Source organism: Haliaeetus leucocephalus, unplaced genomic scaffold (genome assembly GCF_000737465.1).
Source record: "Haliaeetus leucocephalus isolate CR32 unplaced genomic scaffold, Haliaeetus_leucocephalus-4.0 Scaffold295, whole genome shotgun sequence".
Taxonomy (NCBI): domain Eukaryota; kingdom Metazoa; phylum Chordata; class Aves; order Accipitriformes; family Accipitridae; genus Haliaeetus; species Haliaeetus leucocephalus.
Genome location: NW_010972731.1, coordinates 6,006,963 through 6,030,566, shown reverse-complemented (window position 1 = coordinate 6,030,566; position 23,604 = coordinate 6,006,963). Strand labels below are relative to the sequence as shown.

General features: G+C 54.7%; 2 protein-coding genes across 4 annotated transcripts in view; one reads left to right on the top strand and one right to left on the bottom strand.

The window, feature by feature from the left end:
- The window catches only part of RADIL (Ras association and DIL domains), a 19,505-nt gene extending 9,405 nt beyond the window's left edge, over window positions 1-10,100 (top strand). Inside the window, exons 4-15 of the mRNA XM_010570308.1 lie at window positions 807-1,553; window positions 1,724-1,761; window positions 2,826-2,986; window positions 3,719-3,831; window positions 4,746-4,983; window positions 5,538-5,710; window positions 6,001-6,151; window positions 6,483-6,673; window positions 7,544-7,940; window positions 8,245-8,384; window positions 9,216-9,355; window positions 9,995-10,100. Coding sequence (XP_010568610.1) covers window positions 807-1,553; window positions 1,724-1,761; window positions 2,826-2,986; window positions 3,719-3,831; window positions 4,746-4,983; window positions 5,538-5,710; window positions 6,001-6,151; window positions 6,483-6,673; window positions 7,544-7,940; window positions 8,245-8,384; window positions 9,216-9,355; window positions 9,995-10,100 — 2,595 coding nt within the window. The remainder of the gene's footprint in view (window positions 1-806; window positions 1,554-1,723; window positions 1,762-2,825; window positions 2,987-3,718; window positions 3,832-4,745; window positions 4,984-5,537; window positions 5,711-6,000; window positions 6,152-6,482; window positions 6,674-7,543; window positions 7,941-8,244; window positions 8,385-9,215; window positions 9,356-9,994) is intronic.
- Window positions 10,101-12,445: 2,345 nt separating this feature from the next.
- The window catches only part of AP5Z1 (adaptor-related protein complex 5, zeta 1 subunit), an 11,397-nt gene continuing 238 nt past the window's right edge, over window positions 12,446-23,604 (bottom strand). Inside the window, exons 2-18 of one of the 3 annotated variants that reach the window (XM_010570306.1) lie at window positions 23,379-23,516; window positions 22,804-22,990; window positions 20,472-20,616; window positions 19,265-19,377; window positions 18,600-18,759; window positions 18,017-18,157; window positions 17,604-17,641; window positions 17,362-17,524; window positions 16,916-17,094; window positions 16,266-16,408; window positions 15,275-15,424; window positions 14,928-15,039; window positions 14,424-14,521; window positions 14,031-14,163; window positions 13,637-13,851; window positions 13,123-13,315; window positions 12,446-12,629 (exon numbers count right to left, since the gene is read on the bottom strand). In XM_010570306.1, the coding sequence (XP_010568608.1) occupies window positions 12,585-12,629; window positions 13,123-13,315; window positions 13,637-13,851; window positions 14,031-14,163; window positions 14,424-14,521; window positions 14,928-15,039; window positions 15,275-15,424; window positions 16,266-16,408; window positions 16,916-17,094; window positions 17,362-17,524; window positions 17,604-17,641; window positions 18,017-18,157; window positions 18,600-18,759; window positions 19,265-19,377; window positions 20,472-20,616; window positions 22,804-22,990; window positions 23,379-23,516 (2,353 nt within the window). In that variant the 3' untranslated portion in view covers window positions 12,446-12,584. Of the gene's footprint in view, window positions 13,316-13,636; window positions 13,852-14,030; window positions 14,164-14,423; window positions 14,522-14,927; window positions 15,040-15,274; window positions 15,425-16,265; window positions 16,409-16,915; window positions 17,095-17,361; window positions 17,525-17,603; window positions 17,642-18,016; window positions 18,158-18,599; window positions 18,760-19,264; window positions 19,378-20,471; window positions 20,617-22,803; window positions 22,991-23,378; window positions 23,517-23,604 lie in introns of all 3 variants that reach the window. The other 2 variants (XM_010570305.1, XM_010570307.1) reach the window with 2 other exon arrangements.

The following is a 23,604-nucleotide window of genomic DNA, read 5'->3' as shown; positions in this document are numbered from 1 at the left end:
GGGGGGAGGAAAAGCATCCTTTAGAAAACGAGCCAGCCCGGCTTGGGACTTTGCAGTCTCGTCCCTGAGTGCGGAGTCAGGACCCGCGACCATCCCCCTCACCCCCGGTTAAAGCCGCAAGGGGAGGCAGGGAAAGCCCCGGAGCAGCATCCCGGTTTTGCGGGTGATGGCTGAGCTGCCCCCGTCCCCTGTCTGGCTGCTTCATTAGTGGCAAACGTAATGAGAGGCAGCAAGGAGACAGCCCGTCTGGGAGCCTCTGCTCCCCAGCGCTGGAGGCACTTGGAGAACTGGAAAGGACTGGGACGGCTCTTGGAGTTAATGGCTACTTTGTCCCCGTTGACTATCTGGCTGGTCCAATCTTTCTGGCAGGGCGACATTGGCACTGCAGCCCTCACCCGTCTGCACCCATCCCGTTAGTACAGCTGGGGAAACTGAGGCACGGGGTGGTTATGTGAGCTGCCCCGGGGCGTGCGGGCAGGCTGGCGGAGAAGCCGGGCCAGGGAGCGGTTGCTCTGACCGGGGTCTTGCTGTCCTCCCCCGGGCAGGGGGGGTCCAGGCATCCCTGCAGTCTGGGGGGAGAAGGTGGGAAGGAAAAGCAGCTGTGGGGGTGAGAGGTGGAGGGAGGGCTCCCTCTGCCCAAAGCAGCTCCTTTTACTGCGTGCCCAAAGTTACCGTGCCCATTTATTAGCGTACCCAAAGCAGGGATCACTGCTGTCCTGCTCGACAGCGAGGAAAATAAAGAGAGAAACATGTTTCTGCCATGCAAAGGGGCAGCAGGCGGGGGGGATGGCCGGGGACAGCGGGAGGCTGCAGCACCCACCGCACTGCAGGGAGGAGGGTCCCTTCTCCCCACCCTCCGGTTCATGCCGCCTCTCCCCGTTTGGCAGGACAGCTTGGTTTACCTGCTGAACCGCGAGCAGCACACTGTGGGCCAGAGGACGCAGGCGAGCAAGCCCAGCATCAGCCTGTCGGCCCCCGACATCTTGCCCCTGCACTGCACCATCAGGAAGCTCCGACCTTCCCGGCATCGCTCAGAGGAGAAGCTGGTGCTGGAGCCCATCGCAGGTGCCGGCATCTCCGTCAACTTCGCCAAGGTGGCCCGGACGGTCGTGCTGCGGCACGGGGACCTCCTCTCCCTCGGTCTCTACTACCTGCTCCTCTACAAGGACCCCATGAAAGCCCAGCCGCTGCCGGCACAGACCCTGCTGAGGCTGCGAGCCCTGCACCCCGCCGTCCCCGAGGGTCCCCCCGTCTGCAGGGCGTGTGGCAGCCTGCTGAAGGAGAGGGACCCCGTCACCAAAAAACGGGGTCCCTCACCTGCCGGCGGCCCCAGGGTACCCCGCAGAAAGCTGCTGCTGGAGTTCGAGCCGGCAGCCGAGGACGTGCTCCTTCGGCGCATCATGACCCTGATCGAGCCGGGGGGGGACGACCACAAGCTGACACCCGCCTTCCTGCTCTGCCTCTGCATCCAGCACTCAGCCACCAGCTTCGAGCCGGGTGACTTCGGGCAGCTGCTGCTCAAAGCGGCCAAAATGATCCAGCGGACGGTGTGGGTCAGTCGGCGGTGGGACAGGGGTGTTGGTGGGGTGGGGGTGTTGCTGGACCCCCCCCAGGGGCTTCCCCCAGCCCGGCCCCCAGCAGCAGCGAGTGCTGATCGGGATGATGCTCGTGCCGCCCCGGCCCGCTGGTTTTCATTTTGCTTTCCCCTTCTTTCCCTGCCCAGGAGCGGACACGGGAGCTGGCTGAGAAGCAGTCCCAGCAGTAAGTGCAACCCGCTGCCCCTCCTTGTTTTGCCCTGAAAGGGGGAGAATTCAACTCGGTTCTTCCTCCCTGAGTGAGAGGAGTCTGTGTCTGGCTAAAACCAGCCTCCCAGCCTGGCAGCACCAGTGCACGCTGAGTTTTCCTGCTCAATCCCACTCATTCAGCTCTCTGGTCCTTTCACCACGGTGCTTGCAAGGCCCCTGGCTTGGGAATGTGTGGGGCTGGAAAAGCAGGTGAACTCAAGGGAGAATAGGACCTGCGGCAGCTCTGGGGTCTTCTCCAATCCAAGACCTGGCCAAGGCTTTGCACGTGGCTTCAGCATCCCTGAGGGATGTGGTGGGGATGGCCCCGGCGCGGGGTTTCACCCCGTTCACACTGGAGACCCCTCTGTGGTGCAGGGAAGGGGCTGGCATTGCATGTGTATATACAGGGATGGTGTCCCAGGGTGGGGAGCACCACTTTGGAGCTATCACAGCAGTGCCAGGGACTGGCTCCCCAGCCATTTCCAAAATCCAGGCTCCAAAGCAGCATCTGGAGAAACCGTTGGTTCTTGCTGTGAGCTCTCCTTTAGGACAAGCTCCGAGGATGCTTCCCAGGCCTTTTCTATAGCAGGAAAAAGCAGTTCAGCAGTTGAGAAACTTGCCAGATGCTTTTTATTTATTTTGTTTTATTTTTGAACAGCCCAGTGCAGGCGGGCTGGGTTTAACCGTCCAGAGCTGGCAGGAACAGCACATACTTCTCGGGGAGAGCTGTTTTTCAGCCATGAGTGTTTACTGCAATTCAGCTGTATTAGGGGGAGTCTCCCCCAAAAGTGGGACCCCACAAAGACCAGGTGGCTCTCCGCCAGCCCAGTCCCTGCAGGGTCCCCTTTGCCATTCCGCAGAGCAGGAACCACCAGATTTTGGTTGTAAAGGGTCTTCCTAAGGGAGGTGCTGGGCATGGGGGTGAGGGATGGAAAAGCTCTTCAGCTGTCCAGCATTGCCCCAGGCTGGCCGTTTTCTCCCCAAAAACTTGAGTGGGGATGTTGAGGAGCGGCAGCCGTAACGCCTGCTGTGTCTCCCCAGCCAGGACCCTGCTGCCCTGTCCCACTTCACCATCACGGACCTTCTCCCAGACCTGCAACACATCCTCTTCTGGATGGCCAACGCCATCGAGGTCCTCTACTTCATCCAGCAGAAATCGCCCACCTACATCCAGAGCATGGAGGAGGAGCTGGACGTCAGAGGTAAGGCTGGACGCAGCGTCCTGCTTGCTTCTCCGGCCGGAGCGACTTTGCTCTGCTAATCCCCGGTCGCAAGCGATGGTCAGTGCCCCTCAGATGCTTCTTTAACCCCCCGTAATCCTCATCGGCAGGGATGTCTCCGCGGTGCAGGCTGGGGTAATCTGGGCGGGAGGAGCAGCCTCGCGTCGTGCCGCGGTGCTGCTCGGTTTCAGGACCAGGTTGTGTTGCATTTGCAGCTGAGCCTCCCCTTTCCACCACAGTGGCTTGTGGTTAATGCCTTGGGGGTGGCTTTCTGCCCCCAGCTGCTGTGGGAGCACCTGGATTTGCAGGCAGCCCTGCAGAATTGCTCACTGGTGAGCCTGTGTTAATACCAACAAAAAAAAAAAAAAAGAAAAAAAAAGAAAAAAGGGATTAAATCAATCATCAGCCTCAGAAACCTTCTGCTCTATGCAGCAAGTTAAAATATTCATAGGCCAGGCAGGGTCTTGGAAGGACAGGGCAGAGGCCACCGTGCTGCAGCACTGGGCTGTGCTGCCAGCGGCGTTGTGAGCCGTGGGAGACGGCAAGTGGGCGCTCCGGGATGAGAGGAGCCTCTTTGCCCCTTGGGGGGATGCCAGGGTGGTGATGCCAGCCTGGGAGCACTAATAACGCCCACCCCGGGGATTTGGGGAGCAATGAATTCAGCCTGCCTTGCTGCTGCAGGTTTGCTCCCCCATCCTCCTCTCCATCCCGTAGGCTCCAAGGAGTCTCTGTTCTCCTCGACCATCACAGCCAGCGAGGAGGCGATGACGGTGCTGGAGGAGGTGATCATGTACACCTTCCAGCAGTGCGTCTACTACATCTCCAAGGTACGTGCTCCCCGGGGAGGGCAGCAGTGTCCCACGGGGCCATCAGGAGCATCCCCAGCAGTTCTCGGGCTGCACGGGAGGGTTTTTTTAAGCTTTTACTCTTTGGCAGTTGCATCATGCCGAGGTGTTTTCCTTTGGGCCGAAATGCCCCGATTTTTGGTCGCAGCCCAGGAAAAGTATTGAATTACTGCGGTGTGTTTCCCTGCCTGCAGTGCAGCGGCTTGGGGGAGGCGTTTGGGGAGAGCTGCTTGGCTCCGGCCAGCGCGGCATAATGGTGCGATTCAGGGCGTGATGGAAAGGGGCCCCTGGACCGTCGCCGTTGGACCGCGAGAGCCGGGCAGCATCGGAGCGGGGAACAGAGCGGGCAGTGTGAGGCAGGAGAAAGGCTGCTGTGTGCGGGACGGCCCTGCCTGTCCGCTGGCATCGGCACACGAGGATGCAGGGGTTGCTCCTGCTCCGCTCGGCCGAAGCGGCACCCTCCTCCCCAGGACCCTCCGCCTCCCCCTTAGCCTTGGCAGAGGTGGGTGCTAGGTGCTGCTCTCCCATTTAAGCAATAGGGAAAGGTCATCCTCATCAGGTCACCGTTTTTCTTTCACCCTCGTGCCCAGCTGATCGGCTGCTGCCCTGGTTCAGATCAATTTTCAGATCCTTTTAGCTCAGCCATCCCACGCTGTCACCTCCAACTGCTAAAAGCAACAGACACGTTCATTTTAATTTTTTTCTTTAAACACTTGCGCAACACCGGAGCGCATCGAAGCAGGGGGTAAGCAGGATCAGCCCCTTGCCGGAGCAGTGCCAGTGGGGTTTGCTCAGCTTGTGGAGGTGAGGGGGTCGGAAGGGTTTGGCTCATTGGGAGAAAAAAAAAAAAAAAGAAACAAAATCAGTCTGCTGTGAACTTGCCGCTGTCTCTGCAGTGTCTGTACGTGTCGCTCCCTGCCCTGCTGGAGTGCAACCCCTTCCAGAACGAGTGCCGGGAGAGCTGGCGGACGTCCCCACCGCTGCCCGAGGAGCTCCGCAGGGTCGTGCTCATCTACCAGGCGGCACTGGACCTGCTCCGCCAGTACGAAGTACACCCGGAGATCACCTCCCAGATGTTCGCCTACCTCTTCTTCTTCTCCAACACCCTGCTCTTCAACCAGCTCCTGGATAAGGGTCAGTCCTCCTTGAACACCCAGCCTGAACTGGGTAATCTGTAGGGGACCAGCCCTTTGGGAGACCCTCCAGTCCATCCCAGTGCCATCTTGGGGGCTACAGGAGGGAGGGGGCTTCAAGCAGCTTGAGGAGGGCTGGAGACGGGCAGGTCTCAGCACTGTTATCTCCAGGGTCCCCATTCCCAGGAGGGGTTTAATCCCACGAGTGCCCCATCCTCACCCCTGCAAGAGTGCTGCCCTTCTAGCCTGAGCAGAGGAGGCTGACAGCAGTTCAGAGGGGCAGCTCATTAATAAACTACTGCAGTTTGCTTTGTAACTGAGGTGCTCGTTAGCCCTCATTAACACAGCAGCCTTATCGCCTGCTGTTAGTGCCAGGCAAGGTCCAGCCACCACCCAGAATTACAGCTCTAGGATGCTGGGGACATTAACCTGGATTTATTTTGCTGACCGGGGGCAGCTCTACCCCTGGGGCAGGGGCTGGGCTCCGGCCAAAGGCTGGGGGTCCGGGGGGGGCTGTGTCCCCGACACATGCTGATGGATGCTCTGCCTCCGCAGGCTCCTCTCTCGGCTGTTTCCACTGGTCGCAGGGGGTGAAGCTGCGGGCCAGCGTGCGGCTGCTGCTGGAGTGGCTGCGTGGTGCCGGCTTCGAGCAGCTCGCCCAGCAGTTCTTTGCCAAACTCGCCAGCGTGGCCAACCTGCTGGCCATGCCTGGCTCCCAGCTGGTCCAGGTGAGGGATGCCCGGCCGGGGGCTCGCAGCATCGGGATGGGCACGGGCAGGAGACACCCCGCTCGGCATTTGGGGGATCCTTGCAGTGATACGTCCCTTCTGCAACCTGTCACCAGCTGCCCCTTTCCTGGGGTGGTGGGTCTGTGGGGAGGCAGTACCGAGGAGGGGATGCTCAGGTTCGCTTTGTCTTGCCCAGCCTCTCCCTCCCACCCTCCTCGCGAGCCCTTGCTCCTCGGAGAAAGCGGCTCCTCACCTCGGCCGTTCGCCCCGCGCTCTGTTTCCTCGCTCAGATGACCTGGCCGTCTCTGCGAGCCGAGTTCCCGGCGCTGAGCCCCGCGCAGCTCTACCGGGTGCTGAGCCAGTGCCAGGCGGTAATGGATGTGGGCTGCATCGCAGCATGGCAGCCCGGCGAGGAGGAGAACCCGGCCACCTTCCAGCCCGGTGAGCCCCTGGCTTTGTGCTCAGCGCTGCTCCGGTCACCCACAAGCTCCCTCCAAGGTTTTTATGGGCAAACCAAACAGGCAATTCCCTTCCCCTCCCTGGGGCTCCTGTAGTAACTGCAGCATTCAGGAATAACCACGGCCCCCCAATTCGGATATTGGAAAGGATGCCAAGCGCATTCAGAAGGCCTTGGGGCTCTTTCTGCGTTCCCAAGCAAGGGATGCTGCTGCCTCGCAGCTCACTGTGTCCCTGCTCCCAGCTGGGATGGCCGAGAGCCGGGAGTTGGGGTTCAGCCCGGGCCAGTGCTAGCCTCCCACCTTCCACCTTTCAGATGACATGCTGGAGTCCTTCGACAACCACCCACCCATCGTCCTGCCCAGCGGGGGCTTCAAAGTGGACCTGGAGGTGGAGACGTTGGATGACAACATCTACCGGCACCTCCTTTACATCCGCCACTTTCTCTGGAGCCTGCGGAGCAAGAGCCCCCACGCCAGTGAGGGGCCAGGCTCAGCACCCCCAAAGGTAGCCTGTACCCCACGGAGGGGCTTTTTCTCTCCAGGGTGGGCAGGAGAGTCTTGGGTCCCTCTTGGAGATCCCTCCGAGCCCAGTGCCAAGGGCTTGCTGCCCTCACCTGCGGCCCGGAGCTGTGGCGATGCCCTCACGTAGAGCTGCTGGAAGGATTAGTGCTGCTAATCCCCCAGCATGGGGGCTGCGGGAAGGTGAGCTGGAAGGACAGGCTCGTCCCAGCAATCTTGTTAGTGGGGAGGAGGGAGGAAGGGGGATGTCTGCAGGCAGCGCTCCCCTTCTCCTGGCGTGTTCCCCTGTCCTCCCTGCCCTGCACCCTGCCTGTCCCTAGGTAGCCAGGCGGACTTGCACAAAAGCGCTAATTAGCTAATGCCTATAAAGGGCAGGGGGGGTGAGACGTGCTGCGGGTGCTAAGCTCAGCTGCCATTCATCTCCAGCTCGCCGGGGATGATGATGTCCCTCCAGCAGGTCCCCTTCTGCTCTCCCACCCTGTCCCCATTGACTGCAGGACCCACAGGCACCGCTACCTCCTCCCATCACCCTGGGGCCACATCACCCAGTTCTGGGGCCGCAGGAGGAGCCATGATCCACTGGTGTGTCCCCCTCCGGTGAGATCCCCCAGCAGGGACATGACCAGAGTCCCCTCCTGGCTGGCTGTGAACATCCCCAGCATGGCCCTGGCCACAAAACTGGGGTGTGGGAGCTCTGCTGGGAAGCCCGGACAAGCCCTGGCTGTGTCCAAATTGCCAAGGCTTTGGCTGGAGTCGGCAGCTGTCCTGCCTGCAAAGCAGACAGGGTGGTGGGGTGCAGGTAGGGTGTGAAAAGCAAACGCAAGGGATCCCAAAGAGCATTTTTCTCCTTCTTAAGAAAGAGGCATGCACGACGCCAGATGTCCTGGAGGTGAGCGAAAGCCCAGCTGCTGCCACCCTGGGGAACACCATCACGCAGGAGGACTACTGCTCCCTGGGGGGCTGCGCCGAGCCGGAGGGGAACCCCCCGCTCAGCCTGGCCACCAACGGCTGCCCCTGCGAGCACCCTGCTGGTGAGCCCCAGCTCCAGGAGAAGCTCAAGCAGCTGCAGCTGGGCAGGGGTCCAGCACCCAAGGCTGGCACAGCACCCACGGACCCCTCCTGCCTGCTGACGCCACCCACCACCCCCCTGAACTTCGACTCCGGGAGTCCGGAGTCCCCCCAGGGCACCGGCAAGGGGCTGCAGGACCCCCGGAGGAACGGGATGAATGGCACCAAAGGCAGCACCCCCGAAGGTACCGAAAACTGGTGTTGCCCTGCTTTGGGGGTGCAGGATTGGGGCACGAGGGTGTTTGCTGCCATTCCGCTGCGCAGCCCCTCCCCGCACACGCGGTTCCTGCGGGGACTTGTCAGTGCTTGGACAAGACAGGTGAGAGCCAATGAAGCATCTCATCCAGCTCCTGCCCTGGCAGAAAACCAGCCCTGGGGCTATGTGAGGTTGGCTTTGATGGGGTTTTGGGGGGCAGCTTTCTGCGGGAGATGATTGTGAGGCTGGGTTTGGGTGATGCCAGAAGGGTAAGCCGGTCTCTCCACTGCCAGGATGCTCACCGACCCCCTATGACTACCCCACGCCAGAGTCTTCCAGCCGCAGCTCTGCCACTGATGATTTCTGCTACGTCTTCGTGGTGGAGCTGGAGAGAGGACCCATTGGGCTGGGGATGGGGCTGATCGACGGCTTGGTGAGTTCTCACCGATCGTGGGACAGGGCTGATGCTCCTCCAAATAGCTGGAGCGGGACATGTGGGACATGTTTTATACCCCAAGAAAAAACAGCAAAGAAGCTAATGGCTTTGCACGGGAGCTAGGCTGCTTCTCCTGGGGAAAATGAGACACAGAGTGATTTATCGGGAGGAGCAGATCTCTGGTCCTGGGTGGCTGTGCCATGCACGCAAAGTCCATCACAGCTGTCCTGCAGCTGGAGAGAGCAAACGGGCTCAGCGCTCTTGTAGAAGGAAAATGACTCAGCCAAGGTCTTTCCTCCACCCTTCAGCGGGTGGCAAGGCAAGCGGAGGGGAGCAGAGAGGCTCGTGGGGTGCCAGAACAGAACTCATTGCATAAGGTGGCGTTGCAATCTGGCTTAGGGCAGTGGATCATCTTACTAAGTGGCCTTTCACGGCAGTGCATTAGTCAGTAGGAAACAGGGCATCACTGAGCCCCTGGGACAGCTGTGAGTAAAGAGCTCCAATCCCAAGACAGCTGCAGGTTAACAATGCTTTGGTCTTAATTAAATTGAACAAGAAAATATTGCCCCCACCTCTCCTTTCTGTGTATAAATTGATATAAAACTGAAGGCTCGCATTTCCTTCCTGTTACTGTTAGTGACACCGTCCCCAGCAACCATCCATCAAGTTCCCCAGAGCCTTCAGGGTCCCACCTGGCATCAGGCACCCGCTTGGCTGTGAGCCATGGGGGAGAGTCACCCTGTTTGGGGAGCTCAGCCCTTTGGGACCACAAATCTTTCGTGTCCCTTCTACCCTGGCTGGTCACTTACTGCCTTTCCCTGCCAACAGCACACTCCTCTCTGCTCCCCGGGGATCTACATCCGTACCCTCATTGAGGACAGCCCTGCGGCCACCGACGGCAGGCTCTCCATCGGGGACCGCATCCTGGCTGTCAACGGCACCAGTCTCATCGGGGCAGACTACCAAAGGTGAGTTGCATCCCGCCGGAGGGCCCGGTCCAGTATTGGCACCGTGGGAGTTACTGCTTAAATCCAGGTTTTCAGCTGTTTTGCTGCAAAGAACTGAACGGGGTCTCTGAGTGCCTGGTGCTACGGTCCTGGCCAACAACACAGAGCATGCTGCGGTATGGGCAGGCTGCAGAGAGAGGAGCGACCTGCCCAGGACACTGGAAAGGGGGCAAGGCATCTGGGTGCAGGGGTTTGGAAGAGGGATCAGGAGCCTATTTGGGAAACAAATGCGAGCTCCAGAGGTGGATCTCAGCAATGCGGAGTTGCTCCCCCTGCCTCGAAGGCAGCGGGATGGGGCAGCTCGCACCCTGCCTGCCTGTCTGAGGCAGAGCCCAAGGTGCCCACGGGGCAGAGCAGCTCAGGGCTCATTCCCCTTTGTCCTGGCAGCACTTGTGTGGAGGCCAGGCTCTCTGTAAAGCTACACGCAGCAGAGAAACAGACTCTGCTGGTAGCACTGAGCAGGCACAGAGCAGAGGGTGCAGGTGTTTTGCAGATGCTGGGTGTTTTGCAAATGTCCGTGACCTGGCAGGCTCCTGGGGGGGGGCTGCCAGCCTGCAGGGAGCCAGAATTCACCTCTTTCCCTGTTGCTGCTCTCTGCAGTGCGGTGGACCTCATTCGCTCTGGAGGGAAAAAGCTGCGGTTTCTAGTTGCCAAGTCGGACATGGAAATAGCCAAAAAAATCAGTTCCAGCTCCTCTTCCTCCTAGTCCTTGTGGTACAAGGGTACTTCTGCAGCAGCTTGCGGGTGGAGCTCTGGTTAAGGCTGACCTCGGGGAGCCTGGAATGCGAGAGGGAGGACCAAGACTCCACAACTGCCCTTGATTTGCTTTTCGACACCTTGCCCCTGCACCGCAGCAGATGCAAGGATACGCAAGGGTGGTGCACGCTTCTCCCACTGGGAGCATCATTCCTGATCCATTGCCCGTCCTCACCTTATACCCTGTGTCATCCTTCTTAGGAGCCTTCCTGGTCCTTTGTCCCCTCTGGCAGGGGGCAGGAAGGGGGTGCTCCCCCCCATGGGGGCTGTAGGCAGGCTCTTCTGGTCCTCTAGGCTGGCAGCCCTGCGTGATCTTTCATGCTGGTAGGCAGAAGGCTTGAAACACCTTTGGGATTTAAAGATTAGCATGTGGGGCAGGCCTCGGCTTTGCTGTGGCAGTGGCCACCTGAGGTGCTGGCGCGTCAGGCTGGAAAACAGTGCCCCGCTCTGGGGGTGGTAAAGGCAGCACAAGCACCCAGGAGCGGGATTCCAAGCAGGATGCATTGCTAGGAGTTACGTTCCCTGGTGCCATACCCTAAGTCACGTGCCTTTGTGCTGCTGGGCTACAATCACACTGTCCCCAGCCCTGCTTCAGGGTGGGAAGCAGCTACAGCAAAGGGCTGACACCACCAGCAGTTCCCCTGAGTCCTGGGGAGAGCCCCTTGAAGAAAAGGACTCTCTCGCCCTTGCTCATGCAGCTTTATTGCCCAGCTCTGGCACCACAATCCTGGCAGAAGGCCCCCAGGACTGACCCAGCAGCGTGGGGCATTCGCAGCAGAAAATTTCCCCACGCGGGGAGCTGTTGCCCTCTCCAAGGGGCTACGGCCAGGTTAGTGCTTCTGTGCATGCCCCTGGTCCCCGAGAGCCAGGAACGGTGGGTTTGTGCCACCAGGAACCCGAGCGAGCCCAGCAGCGTGCAGTGCCAGACCCCAGCCGTGGCTGACGCTGGCCCAGGCAGACGAACGACATCTTGGCACCATGTCCTGGTCCTCTCCCTCCGGCTTTGCCAGCCCATTGTAAGGCCGCCCTGTTCCCTGCCCAGCTCAGAGCACTTCAGAAGTGTGTGCTGCTGGCATGCCGCCGGGTGATGATGGGCAGGAAAAGGCTCCCTTTGGAAGGTCAGTCTTGAATGTCCCAGAAACAGCTCTGCTATCTGCTGACAACAGCAACGCTGTCAGCAGAGCTGAGGTGGCAGCTCCACCGTGCGGCTGGCCAGTCCCCTGCACACCCGGCCTCCTGCCTGCCAAGTCCTCCCTGTGCTTTTAGCAACATTAACGGGATAAACCCGACCTGATTTCCACATATAGACAGATACCAAGACCTAGTTTAGCTGAACCCTATTAAAACAGCCTGCCGCAAAGCCCTACATCACACCCTGCGCTTAAACCAGCATGGTCTAGGCTCTGGCAAATCAGATATTCACACGGCATCTCACAACAGTGCTCTGAGGATTGTGATGCTAAAAAGGGGATGCTTAACAGGGTTGGCCTTAATTAAACCTCACTGCTGTAGTTTTGGTTTCTGTGCTTCTTGCACTTTGCAAAAGGAGAGAGATGTCAAAATAATCCACGCAGGGGAAACACTCCACTACTGGACTTCAATGCAGCTGCCTTTTCTAGGGCAAGATGGACAAAGCACCTTCACCGAGACACTAGTGCCTTGCTTCTCTGCTAGGCCATGCTTGTGCCAACTGGCCTGGGGTGCTGCCCCAGCAGGCACTGGGAACAACGCATCCCTCCTGCCACTGACTCAGCTGTACCAGGCAGGCGAGCAAAGGCTCAGAGCCCCACCGGGCTCCTGGTGATTCACTCGACTTTAAATCAAGTAGGTATCTTGGCCTGTCATCCTCCATGGAGCTCAGCAGGTTTGTAGGGCAGGAAAAGGGCTGCCTAGAGCCCCTGGGCAAACCGCATGTACTCCTTACTCCTCTCTGCCCAGGAGCCAGGGCTTGGGGGAAGCTTGGTTTGCACTAGACAGTACTGGGGCTGCACCCTGGCAAGTTCCAGCAGTACCAATGCAACCCTCTGCTCCCCACTGAGCCTGACTCTCCAGGCACCCCTGGAGATGGGAAACAGCCCCAGAGCTGTATGTTGCTCACAGTGCAGTCAGGTATTGAAACAGACTGTAAATAAACCCTATTTACTAGTGTGCATGAGGGCTTGCTTCTCCTGGGTGGAGCAGTGGGACTTATTTACTTCCCCCATTTGTTAATACTGTACAGCTCAAATGTGTATAAACTTCTCATACAGAACACAGCATGGCGCCTGTTTGACACGGGGCTGATGTATATTAAGAAATGCTCTTGGTGTCAACAATAAACTGGATCAATAAATCTCTCTAAGCTCCTGTCTGGTAGCTGTCTCTTGGATCTTGACACATTCACTCTGATGGTAAGACAGAAAAGCAGCAAGGGCTGGCAGCAGACTTAATGGAGTCACTTCTGCTTTCTCCATCTTGCACAGGCCTTTGCTTGGCTGATCTGCTGCAAGCAGAGAGGCAATAAAAGAACCAAATGCATAGCCAGGGTGTAGCGAGGGCAAAGGGGAGGGAGAAAAAAAGTCAGAGGAGGGGAGGGAAGAAGAAGTACGTCTCCAAAGGGGCATGGTGTGCTGGGAGGGTATTAATGCATGCATTCACTCTCCTGCCACATTCACACAAATCCACTGGGATTTTCAATCCATACCGGCCACGGAGAGATAAAACAAGCTTAGGAGATGGAAATACAAACAGCCTCAGACCAGAAGAGCAGCCTCAGTTCTACTTATTCCTGTTTTCTGTCTCATTCACAATCATTTGTTCCTCATTTCCAGTTCAGAGCAGGGCCTTGGCCTTGAGTGTCAGCAGTGTCCGATGAGTTACAACAGAGGCTGGAGCCTCTCAGATACCTCATGCCCTCACCCTGGCATGAAGCCAGGTGTTGGCTCTAGGAGACGGGTGACTATCCTCAGGGCAAAAGGGAGGGAGTCATTCACCTCTCTCTGAAACCGTGTACTGGCCACGTCTACAGGCGGCGTGAACACAAACTGTGCCACGCTTGGCATTTTCAGTAGGTTCATGAGCTCAGTTGCGCGGATAAGGATCTCCTCAAGGTCCTCCTCGCAGTAAACAGAGGTGACAGCAGGGCTCTGCACAAATGTCCTCATCTTGGACAGGAACATGGACACTCTGCAGGAGAGAAGGACATGGACATCAGCTGACAGGACCTTTGCACCCAGCAAGGTCACTACTTAAGCCTGTGTACTCCAAAAGACTTTGCTGCAGGTGAACACCAGATGATACCCCAACCCCTCCTCCTAATGCAGAGCGTTAGTCAGCAGATGAATCGCACTTCCCCAAACTGTGCTCCTCCACAGCTTGCTTCCTCTGTCCTGTTTCAGTTTCCATCAGTTGCCAAGCTTGATTTTTTAACACTTGTGAACACCTGTGTTTGGACCCACGAGATCTGCACGCTTCAGCCCTTAGCCCTTCCCCACCATCCCTCCTCACCTGGGGATCAAGTCCTGACTGCGAGCTGCCAACTTGGTCAAGGTGGCCATAAGGACACTGATGGCACGAGGCGCGTAGCTGGGGATGCTGGCCAGTGGTCGGAGCTGGGTGATTTCAAATAGCACGGCCTCTAGAGTCTCAAAGAACCGGTTGATTTGCTCCACAGTGCAGCGCTTGTCATAGGACACAGACATGTACTCTCCAATAGCCCAGACCTGAAGCAAAGGCAGATGTGCTCAGAGCAAGCAGAAGGAAAGGGAATCAAATAATTTTTAGAGAATAGCAAATCAGATTAGCTAATGCTAGGACAGAGGAGAGGAGGAAAGGGAAAGTGACCAACAGATTGCACCGCAGTTGGAACAACCTGTGGCAGAAGCAGGCAGGCCCTGCTTACCATGTGGGTGAAGATAGCCTCCTTGTTCTGGATGTTGCTGACTGTTCCTGAGAACTCCAGAATCTCCGTGGACAGTTCCACGACGAGTGCAGGGCGCAGCTTGCAGAACATCACCAGCTGCGAGCTCAGCACCCTGGAGGAGAGAGATGGGCAGAGCTCAGACCACAGGCAAGGCGGTCGTCACCAAACTGAGGAGGTGCTAGCAGCATCCAGCCACAAGACTCAGGATATCTCCAGCAGGGCTGAAGGTGCAGTCCCCATTTTGTACCCTCCAAAGATGTGTCACAGCAGGGACCAGGCTACAATTGAAAAGGCTCCTGGGCTGCCCTGGGATGCCAGGCTGCAGCCAGCAGAAGGGCTGGGAGCTTGGCTGGGCCTCCTGTCCCTTCTCACCTGTACACATCATGTTTAAATGCTGGGATCTCATAAAGCTGGTCACTCCTATGCAGCAGCAGCACCACCAGCTGGTTTATCAGCGGCCCATCTGCAAACTGGAAAACAGCCCTTGTTTCAGCAATACCAGTGGTTTCCAGAAGCCAAAACCCAAACTAACCAGCCAGATAAGACAGGTGGCACAGAAACAGCCTGATCTAGCAGGAGGGCAGCAGTGCACAAAGCAGGTATCAGGCACTCATTCTGCTCTTGCCCACCTCCATTACAGCTGGCTGAGAGAACAGTGTGGAGCCTGACACTGCTCCATGGAGCTTTTCTGCTTCTCCAGATGAAGTAGCTAGCTCAGTGCTGGTTCATGCCAGTATTAGACCATCCCACCCTCCCCTCATGCGTCCCTCTGTTGAAGCTGCAGCATCTTAACAATTTTGCTTCTACAGCTGCTCTTCACATAATGAGAGATCCCCATGGCACGACTGGGAGCCAAATTCCCCTAGGAGGGCCTACCTCTGCCACCACCCTGAAAAAGAGCTCCAATAAGACAGGGACAGTCTCTGCACATTGCACGACTCTTGGGCTGCTGGCCAGGGATCCCAGCAGCTGCCGTAGTGGAATCAGCCTGTGGGCAACAGAAGAGTTACTGTTGAAGGCTTGTTCCCAGCTACTCTCCTGGCTGCCCTTCCCTGTACCTCTACACGGCCTTTGAGTGCTTGGCAAAGCTAACACAGGGGAGATCAAATCCACCTCACCCCAGCTGAAAGCAGCTATGCCTTTCCCAGTAAACCCAGTGCTGCCTCCCAGAGCTGGATGGCTGAATTAAACCCTCGTGGCAGTCTCCTACAGCAGCCTCCTACCTCTCTGGGGCATCCTCGGGAGCAGACTTGGTGCGGAGGAGATACTGGAACATGCTCTTGTAGAGGGGATGGCGAAAGGCTTCCAGACAGGTGGCTGGCTTCACAGCTGGGTCGATGGCAGCCCTCTCAGAGGTAGGAAGAGCACCTGACCTAGCAGAAGACACACACAGAATGTGCTGCATTATGAGAATGGGCCAGGCCATAGCTGGAATCCTGAACAATGGAATAACTCCCTTTCCACTGAAACAGAGACAGCAACTTGGTCTAATCCAGGCCCTCTGGAAGCCAGAGAACCAGGATGACAGAAAATTATGAGCTTAGACCCCCCCAGGGCTCAGCCAATAGTTCCAGAATTGCTTCTCTATCACTCCTGGGAAAGGGGAAAATGGCACTCTGTATCCCTCAGCCATAGAAGCCCACCATCTTGCCTCTAGGATGATTCCCTTTTCTAAGCACTCCAGAAAGAGCTGCTAATGTCAGGGAAGACAAGGAAGAGCCGAAGTACAGCTGTGAGAGCCAGTCCCAGTCCTATCCCATCTTGCTGGAGACTCACAGTTCCTAATGACGTCAGGAAGAAACCTCTGTATGCCTCCAGGAGAACAAAGACAGAAAAGAAGGGTAAGAGCAGGGAGGGAAGACCAGGTAGCCCACACCTCTGTGTTGAGGTGGTGGCTCACGGCAGACACTCCAGCACGTGGCAACCATTTGGAGCTGGATATGGAGAGGGGAATGACAACAGCTCCCTGAGCCCCAAAGACAGTCCAGTAATGAAGTGTAAGAGCTGGTCACCTTCTCTTCCTATGCACAGCACATGACTAGGAAAACCAGGCTGACATCTGTGCAGCTTTGTGTTAACCCAGCTGTAGCAGATGCCTCTTGTTCTGTGACAGCAGCAGCCAGAGGGCAGCTGAGGCTCAGAGAAGCATGTACTAGGCTATGGTCAATGTCAAGACCTTGATTAGCAAGCGACAGGAAGGGAAGGTAGCATTACCTCAGCTGGACGTCCAGAGCTGCTGTCAAACAGGGCAGGTCAAGTAGCAAATGGAAGATCTCAATGGCTGTGCCTGCATCCAGCAGAAATGGGAGAAGGTCCACAAACTCAGAGATAAGGGGTGGGCTGTTCCATGCCAGGAACTGCAAGGAACAAGCACAAACTGCTGCACTATCCCTGCTACTCCATCACACACCCAGACGATTCTCACACTGTGACCAAAAGGGACGAGGAAGGGAAAGTCACTTCTGAAAAGCAAAACCAGAGAAGTCTGAGGGTTTAGACAAAACCTGGGAGGCTGCTGGAAGCTCAACACAGGCATCTGGCAGCTGGTTCAGTGGCTGCCAAGCTGCAGCTTATTAAAGTTTTCCAGAAGCCAAGTGCTGTATCCTAACTGTGTCCACTGCGCTTCCCAACCCACTGGCAGTAATAATAACGCAGACTCTCCTCTACTGGCAGTGCTAATCACACCCTGAACCTTCTTCCCTCTTCAAACCCACACTTGCTTTTATAACAGTCCTTCTCGCCTGTGCTCTTCCTAGCACTGCCATGGAGGCACATGGAGGGCTCTGGGGCATGAACAGAAAGTTCTGGGGCACAGAAAATAACGTGCAGCAGGCTCTCTCCTGTGCTGCTCCAGCAAGTTGTACCTTGAAGAGATTTGGGAAGCTCTGCCTGAATATGCTGGAGGTCTCAGTGAAGAGCTGGCTGTTGTCTTTGCAGAACTGGACAAATTCGAAGGCCAGTGATGGGTTGTGGAAGAGCTGAGCCGGGATATCAGTGAATAAGTGTTTGTAGATTGCATCAGAGTCCACAGCTGCCATTTTGCCTGGGAGGACACAGCACGTTGCTGAGCACAGCCCAGCCGGCAGCCCTGCCAACAAGGGCTCCAGGGGCTAAGCTAAATCCGAGTTACGTTTTTCTAAAGAGCACAGGACGCCCCAGTTCCTGGGTCTCCTGGAGTGGGATCATCCATCCCAGAGTACAGCCAAGGCTGAATTACCAACGCTGGCAGCCAGCAAACTGCCAGGACAAAAGGCTGTGCTGAGTATGCAAGACTGGATCGCGGAGGAGGGGGTGAGAGCTGATGACTCACTGTGGTTCAGGAAGAACTGGGCAATGGGCAGTAGTGCCCTGGCGTAAGTGGCATCCCCACAGATTCTGCCGTGCAGGATTTTCAGGAAGGAGACTGCGCGGTACACGTAGGAGGAGTCCTGTTTGCAGATGATGTCCATGATTGTCACCGCCTCAATGAGACACTGCAGGAGAGCAGAGAGCCAGATCAGAGTGGGCGAAGCCACAAGCCCCAGAGCTTCAGCCCCACCTCTGTGTACTTACAGCTTTCTGCAGGTCTCCATCATCTTTCTTCAGGGGTCCTGCCAGAGAAAGGAGTCCACGTTAAACTCTGAGTCCAAACAGGAACATTAGGCGGTCAGTTTGAGCACTAACCCAGGTTTCAGGATAGGTGGGAACACATACTGATCCCGATTCTAGGCTAACGAGAACCAAGTTCCACAGCTCCCCCTGCAAATGAATGGTAGGAGGCAGAACATGGCCATTGCCTCCAAGTCCCTCCCAACACCCCAGTGCAGGGCTGGTCAATGACTTGCACCAGCAGCTGCAACAGGTCCCATGCCTAGAGCCTGACTGCGGACTCTAGGGAGTGAGATCCCAGCCCAAAGAGGCAGTGAACCAGAAACATTTTCAACACTACCAAGAGAACTCCAAGGACGGATCATGGCAAGACTCACGGCGGTTGCTCTGCTCAATAAGCCGCTGGCAGTACTCGAAGGCTTTCTCCCGCAGACGCTCCTTTGGGGGAAGCAGGCGACTAGATGTGGACGTAGTTGAGACCATGGACGTAACAGACCTGTCCATTCCTGATTTGTCTTCTACAGAATAAAGGTTATCACGTATCAGCTCATGTCATGGGCAATATAACCCACACAGCTGCCCAGCAACAGCAAGGGAGCTGTCCGTCCCCAGGTGCACTGCAAAGAAAAGGAGGCTGGGGAAGAAGGGAGTGTTACAAGAACACCAAGGAGATGCTGTCTCCCACCACCCAGGCCTTTTTTCTCAGGGATCCGTGGGCTTTTGCCTGAAACCAGGGGACTCACTGAATGAATAATTCCTCGTGGAAGGGTCAGCAAGGATCAGTCAGGAGGTTTTGTGATATTCCTTCCCAAAGTTTCCCTGCTCCGAGTCCAGGAGCTCTAAACTCTTGCCCACATTCCTGCCACTTGCTGGGGTGCTGGTACAGCCACCTAATCATCTCAGAGCACACGCCCTCTTGGGGGTGCAACCCACATTGGCCTGCAGCCCTTCAGTTCGTACCTGAATTAGGGGTCTTGCCCCCATAGCACAGCAGCCAATTTCTCAGCATGGAGAAGGCTTGCACATTGAGCCACTGGTCCTGTGTGTAGTACTGACCCACTGAGAGCACCGTGAAGAAGTCTGTGGCAATGGCACCATCCACCTCTGTGACAGGACCAGGCTGCGAGAAAAGATACAGCAGGTCAGATCCCCAGAGAGAGGCTAAGTGAGAAGGCAGGGAAAACTCCACTGACCCCACAGAGACAAGTAGCCCTCATTTATATGCACTATGGGGCCTGCAGGGGAGCAGTTATCCAGAGAGAGAAAAAACAACTGTGTTGGATCCTTTTCCCTAGCTGAAACACTCCAAACTTTCCCACTCTCTGACACAGGCCTCATTAGCAATCAACTTTTACTCTGAGGTACATGGTCACTAAAAGACTCTCCCCTCAAAACTACTTCAAGTATCAAAGCTCTGGCTCTACAGCAGAACTCCTAAATCCTAGACCTATAAATCCCCCTACTTTGCTCTCCTATGTGTCTTGACCACTTACCCCACAAAAAGCGACAAAGAACAGCAGCACTTCTAGGTTACCATTTCCCAAAAGCAGCTGATTCTTGGAACCTGAAACAGCAGGTAACTAACAAATGCCCCTGTGAGATGACCATGGCAAGTCAGCACTTACCTGTCTGGTTCTGGGATTGGAGAAGAAGCCTCCAGAGGGTTGAGCGACTCCTTGATGAATACTCGCATACCTCAGCCAGTCGGCCATCTTTTTACTGACTACATTGGTCTGCTCTGTACAAGAAAAGTCACGGGGTCATTGCTAAGTCGGGCAGAGAAGCAGCCTCTGCAACATACCCCTGCTACCCCTCAATTGCTGTGCTTTTCCTCCAGCTTAGATCTGATCCAGCAATCAGTAAAGAAACTGGTACCCCAGGGTGGATGCCCTATACTCCTCCTCATACTATTTCAGAGTCCAGGATCGCTCACACTCATTTCAGAGCTCTGTGTCCTTTTCTCACTCCTAGCCCCTAGATCAGTCTCATTATTGTTTTGCCTGCTTCCTCAGAGAAAAAGTCAGGGAGTGAGTGCTGGAATCAAGGACTTCTGATACCAGATCAGTCAAGAGGTACTTGCTCCTTTGTCTCCATCCACAGCTGCTATTAGGAGGAAGGTGCAAAGATACTTTCAAATCTATTCAGGCAGTGGCTGACTTCAGCTCTGCAGAGAAAGGCATAAACACCTCACAAAGAACACGCAGAAGCTAAGGCAGGTAGTCCTACCTGCTCAGCCAGCCCATACACCCTGGCCCAGCGTCCTCCCCAAAGCTTCTCCTGCATACTGCATGACATGCGCAAACCTCACAGGAAACTCCCAGAAACAGACTCTTGCTCACAACACAGCTCCTCACCGTTTTAAGCCTGGAATGCTCTCCTTCGGTTTACTCACCAGGGCATATCGCTTACCACTACCCATACAGTCCTGCCTCTCTTATGAAGAGTACCCCTAGTTGTTTTTGCTGCTCTGTTCCACAGATACACAGGCACATCTCTGTTTCTGCTCTCACTTTGCTTGATGCTCTTCAGGATAGCTACAACTTCACACTCATCTTGCACCTGGAGACCTTAGCTAGGAAACATGTTACTGTGCTAGAAATCCATACAGAACAGAGACACTGGCAACCAGAAGGGGCCAAAGCAGCTGAAGGCCCAGTCTCATTTTTGAGTGGTGGAATATATCTCGCCCAGTAAGTTCACTTTCCCTGTGGCAGAGATGTCACTTTTAACAGCAGTTTCCAGTCTTACTCGTAGCCAAAGCCTTCAGAGAGCCTTCTGATCACTACACAGATCACAGCCAGATGGTAATCTCAGGCCTTCCTGTACATTTACCTTCAGTTAGAGATTCTGGTGAAAGACTGATGACATTTGACAGGACAGGAAGAAGGTACCGAGCACTCTGACCCTCAGGCAGCCTTCTTTCGAGGACTTTTACAATACGCTGCCCCACAGCAGACACTTCAGCCTTCTTATTTCCCTTAAAAATAAAGCAGAGATAAAGCCAGGCAAATAATCTTCTACTAGTGCTAGAGACCAATACCATACAAATTTTTCCATTAGGCATTAATATCAATGTCAAACATAAAAAGAACTCACTGCACAGGCTATTTCACCACATTTTACAGAGATCTGCAATGTGAATTCACAGATCCCAGGAGGGGAGGGTACTTTGATGGAACAACAGGTTTGTGGACAACCATCACCTGAAGTGGAAATTAACAACTGCAATGGATGTCTTCAAATTAAACACTATGATCCATCAACTCTAGAGCAGAGAGTACTAGCACTAACTATTCCCCATGCGGTCAGTTTGTGAGTTCAACTGTTAAATTAGAAATTTACAAACAGAAAATGGACTGTTTTAACATGTTCTAGGACTCTCTGGTTAGTCCATATTCTCACAATGTGGAAAATAAAGCAGCTTCCTCTTTTGGAGGCTGTTATAGCTGTGGATCTGAGATGCCGTCAAACCCTTCTGCCCAAGACAACTTTGTTAAAGATGACAGGTGGACCCAGACTTCTGACAGGTTTTCTTTCTCCATGAATGTCATCATGCCAACAAAAAGTAAACCTTCTCTGCTGCTCAGGGTCTTGGACAGCTGGCTGCTGAAGGCAGTGAACAAACACCAATCTCTGACGCTCCTCATCTAATAGTCAGATTGGTACCAGATCACTAGAAGGAATAGGAAACTGAAGGTGAGCTTTCAGTGAAGAATTTCATGGGGGAACCTCACCCATGACAAGGGCTCATTTCTGTGCTTCTCTCATGAATAGACGTGAATAAATCAGCCAAAGCAACAGACAAGGAAGTTTTAAGGCTCAGGAATGGGGATGTATGCAGTGAAGGAAAATGGAAGAGACAAACCCACTCCCGCAGATACACTGCTGCAGCCCACTGCAAATGATGGGGCTACTTATGTGTGTTGCTGACGCATGTCTTATTGCTCAGAGGAAAACCTGACTGAGCTCAAATCAATGGCAGGTTTCCAGCTCCTAGTGCAACACCAGAGGCTGGGTTTTCTGGAAAGCCAAAAGCTTTACAAAAAGAACATCAGCTTTGCAGACCCAAGGGGGGCAGGGGACAAAGAGAAGGAGGATGATTTCCACGCAAAGCAGTGACAATGAAAACACGCAGAAGATGTTTTTAAAGGCTCTGCTGAAGTGTGGCCATTTTCACGAGTGAGGCTGCTGCTCACTGCACCCCATGTTAGAGAAGTGATACTGAAATGGCTAAAATATAGTAAGTTTTAGTAACATCAAAAATAGATGAAAACCTCTTCATGGTTTTAGTTGTAATCTAACAAAAATTAACACACAGGGTATGTTTTTACACTGTAGAACTGTAGGACACTCTCAAGGCTGGATATGAGAGAGGTGCTTTGTAAAGCAGCACATAAGTAACACATCACTGCTTTCTGTTTCTATGTTTTCATTTCCTCTAGCTAAGTAAGAGTCAGAGGAGTGATCAGAAACGGAGGAGGCATTTCAAAGCACACAGTGAAACTCAGAATGAGAAGTTTCAGAAAAATATTTTATATTTAATAGGCGCAATAATAGTAAAAGAAGAAGTAGAAGAAGATAAAAAAGTTTCCAGCTTATTCCCCAGAGGGAAGTCAATGCAAGCAGCACTCAAAACGGGAAGGTCCTCATGTTTTCTTCTCCATGGAGAATCTAGATCTTTGAAGTGCCATCCACATTTATAGCCCTATGTCATTTATAGGTTCTATGTATATTTTTTTTTTTTTTACATTTGAACATGAAAGCCAGTACCAGTAGTAAAAAGAAAAAGTAGTAGTAATAAATTCACTCTCAAATGTTTTGCTCTACAGGTTCAAGCAGCCCTGACTTGAAGTCTATTACAGCAGCTAGCACCAAAGTGTTCCTTTTTGCTTTTAGGTAGTTACAAGTCTGCTTGAGGTCCTCAGTCTCTATACATCATAATTTTAAGAAGTCTTTGTTATCAAATACTGAACACGAAAAAAGTTGCCATTTTTTCCTACAGAAAGCAGAATAAGTAGGTTCCTTAAATGAACATGGAAACACTTCTACTTTTTCCTAGATAATTTCAACTGATTTTCACTCTCCTTAAGCTCAGCAAACAGGGAACAATCAGAGAGCAAATCCATATGACAAAGGAAGATTTCTGACTTGATAGGTCATTTACCTGAGCCAAAAGAACGGAGGATACCAGGCTCAAGAGCTTTGTATCTTGAATCTCATCACAGGAGAGGATCAGATCATTGCAAGGTGACATCTCTCTCAGGATGGCAGCACATAACACCTGAATCTGCTCAGGGCACTTGGATGAACACAGCACTGTCTGCAACAGTTCCACAAACTTGCCATCGAGCCTGCAAGAGTCACAGTAAAGCATCACTGCAAGGCAAGGAAAGATTCAGACATTTATTTCCTGCATATTCTTGCTCTTGGGATGATCGCCCTTGACAGTGACGCTGCCTAATGCCATCTTATCATCCTCCCTTCTGAATTTTGTTCCTTAGCGCAGCCTGAAAGAGCGCTCAGTGACACAAACACTTGTTGCTCTCACTGCAAAAGGAAGTAGGCTTCTGCTTAACAATAGGGAAAAAAACCCCTTTATGCTTACATCGAACTCGGTGTTTTCAAAACAGAGTGCTTTCTTTAAAGCACTAAGCCGCCCCCCCCCCCTTTTTTTTTTTTTTTGTCAAGAAAATAACGCTTTGCTTCTTGCGAACGACAGAGAGACACAAGGCCACTCACTTGCGGGGGTACTTGGTGGCGGCGACGGTGAGGTGCAGCCTCTGGAGACAGTCCGCGGCCTCGGGGCCCAGCTCCGGGCCCTGCAGGACGGCGGCGACGCGGGAGGCGAATCTCCGCAGCTCCTCCTCCCGGATCTCCCTGGCGGGGCAGCGGGCGTCGGGACCCCGGCCGCGGCCGGTTCCTGGCCCTCCTCGGGACCCCCAGGGCGGGGGGCCGGGCTTCGGCC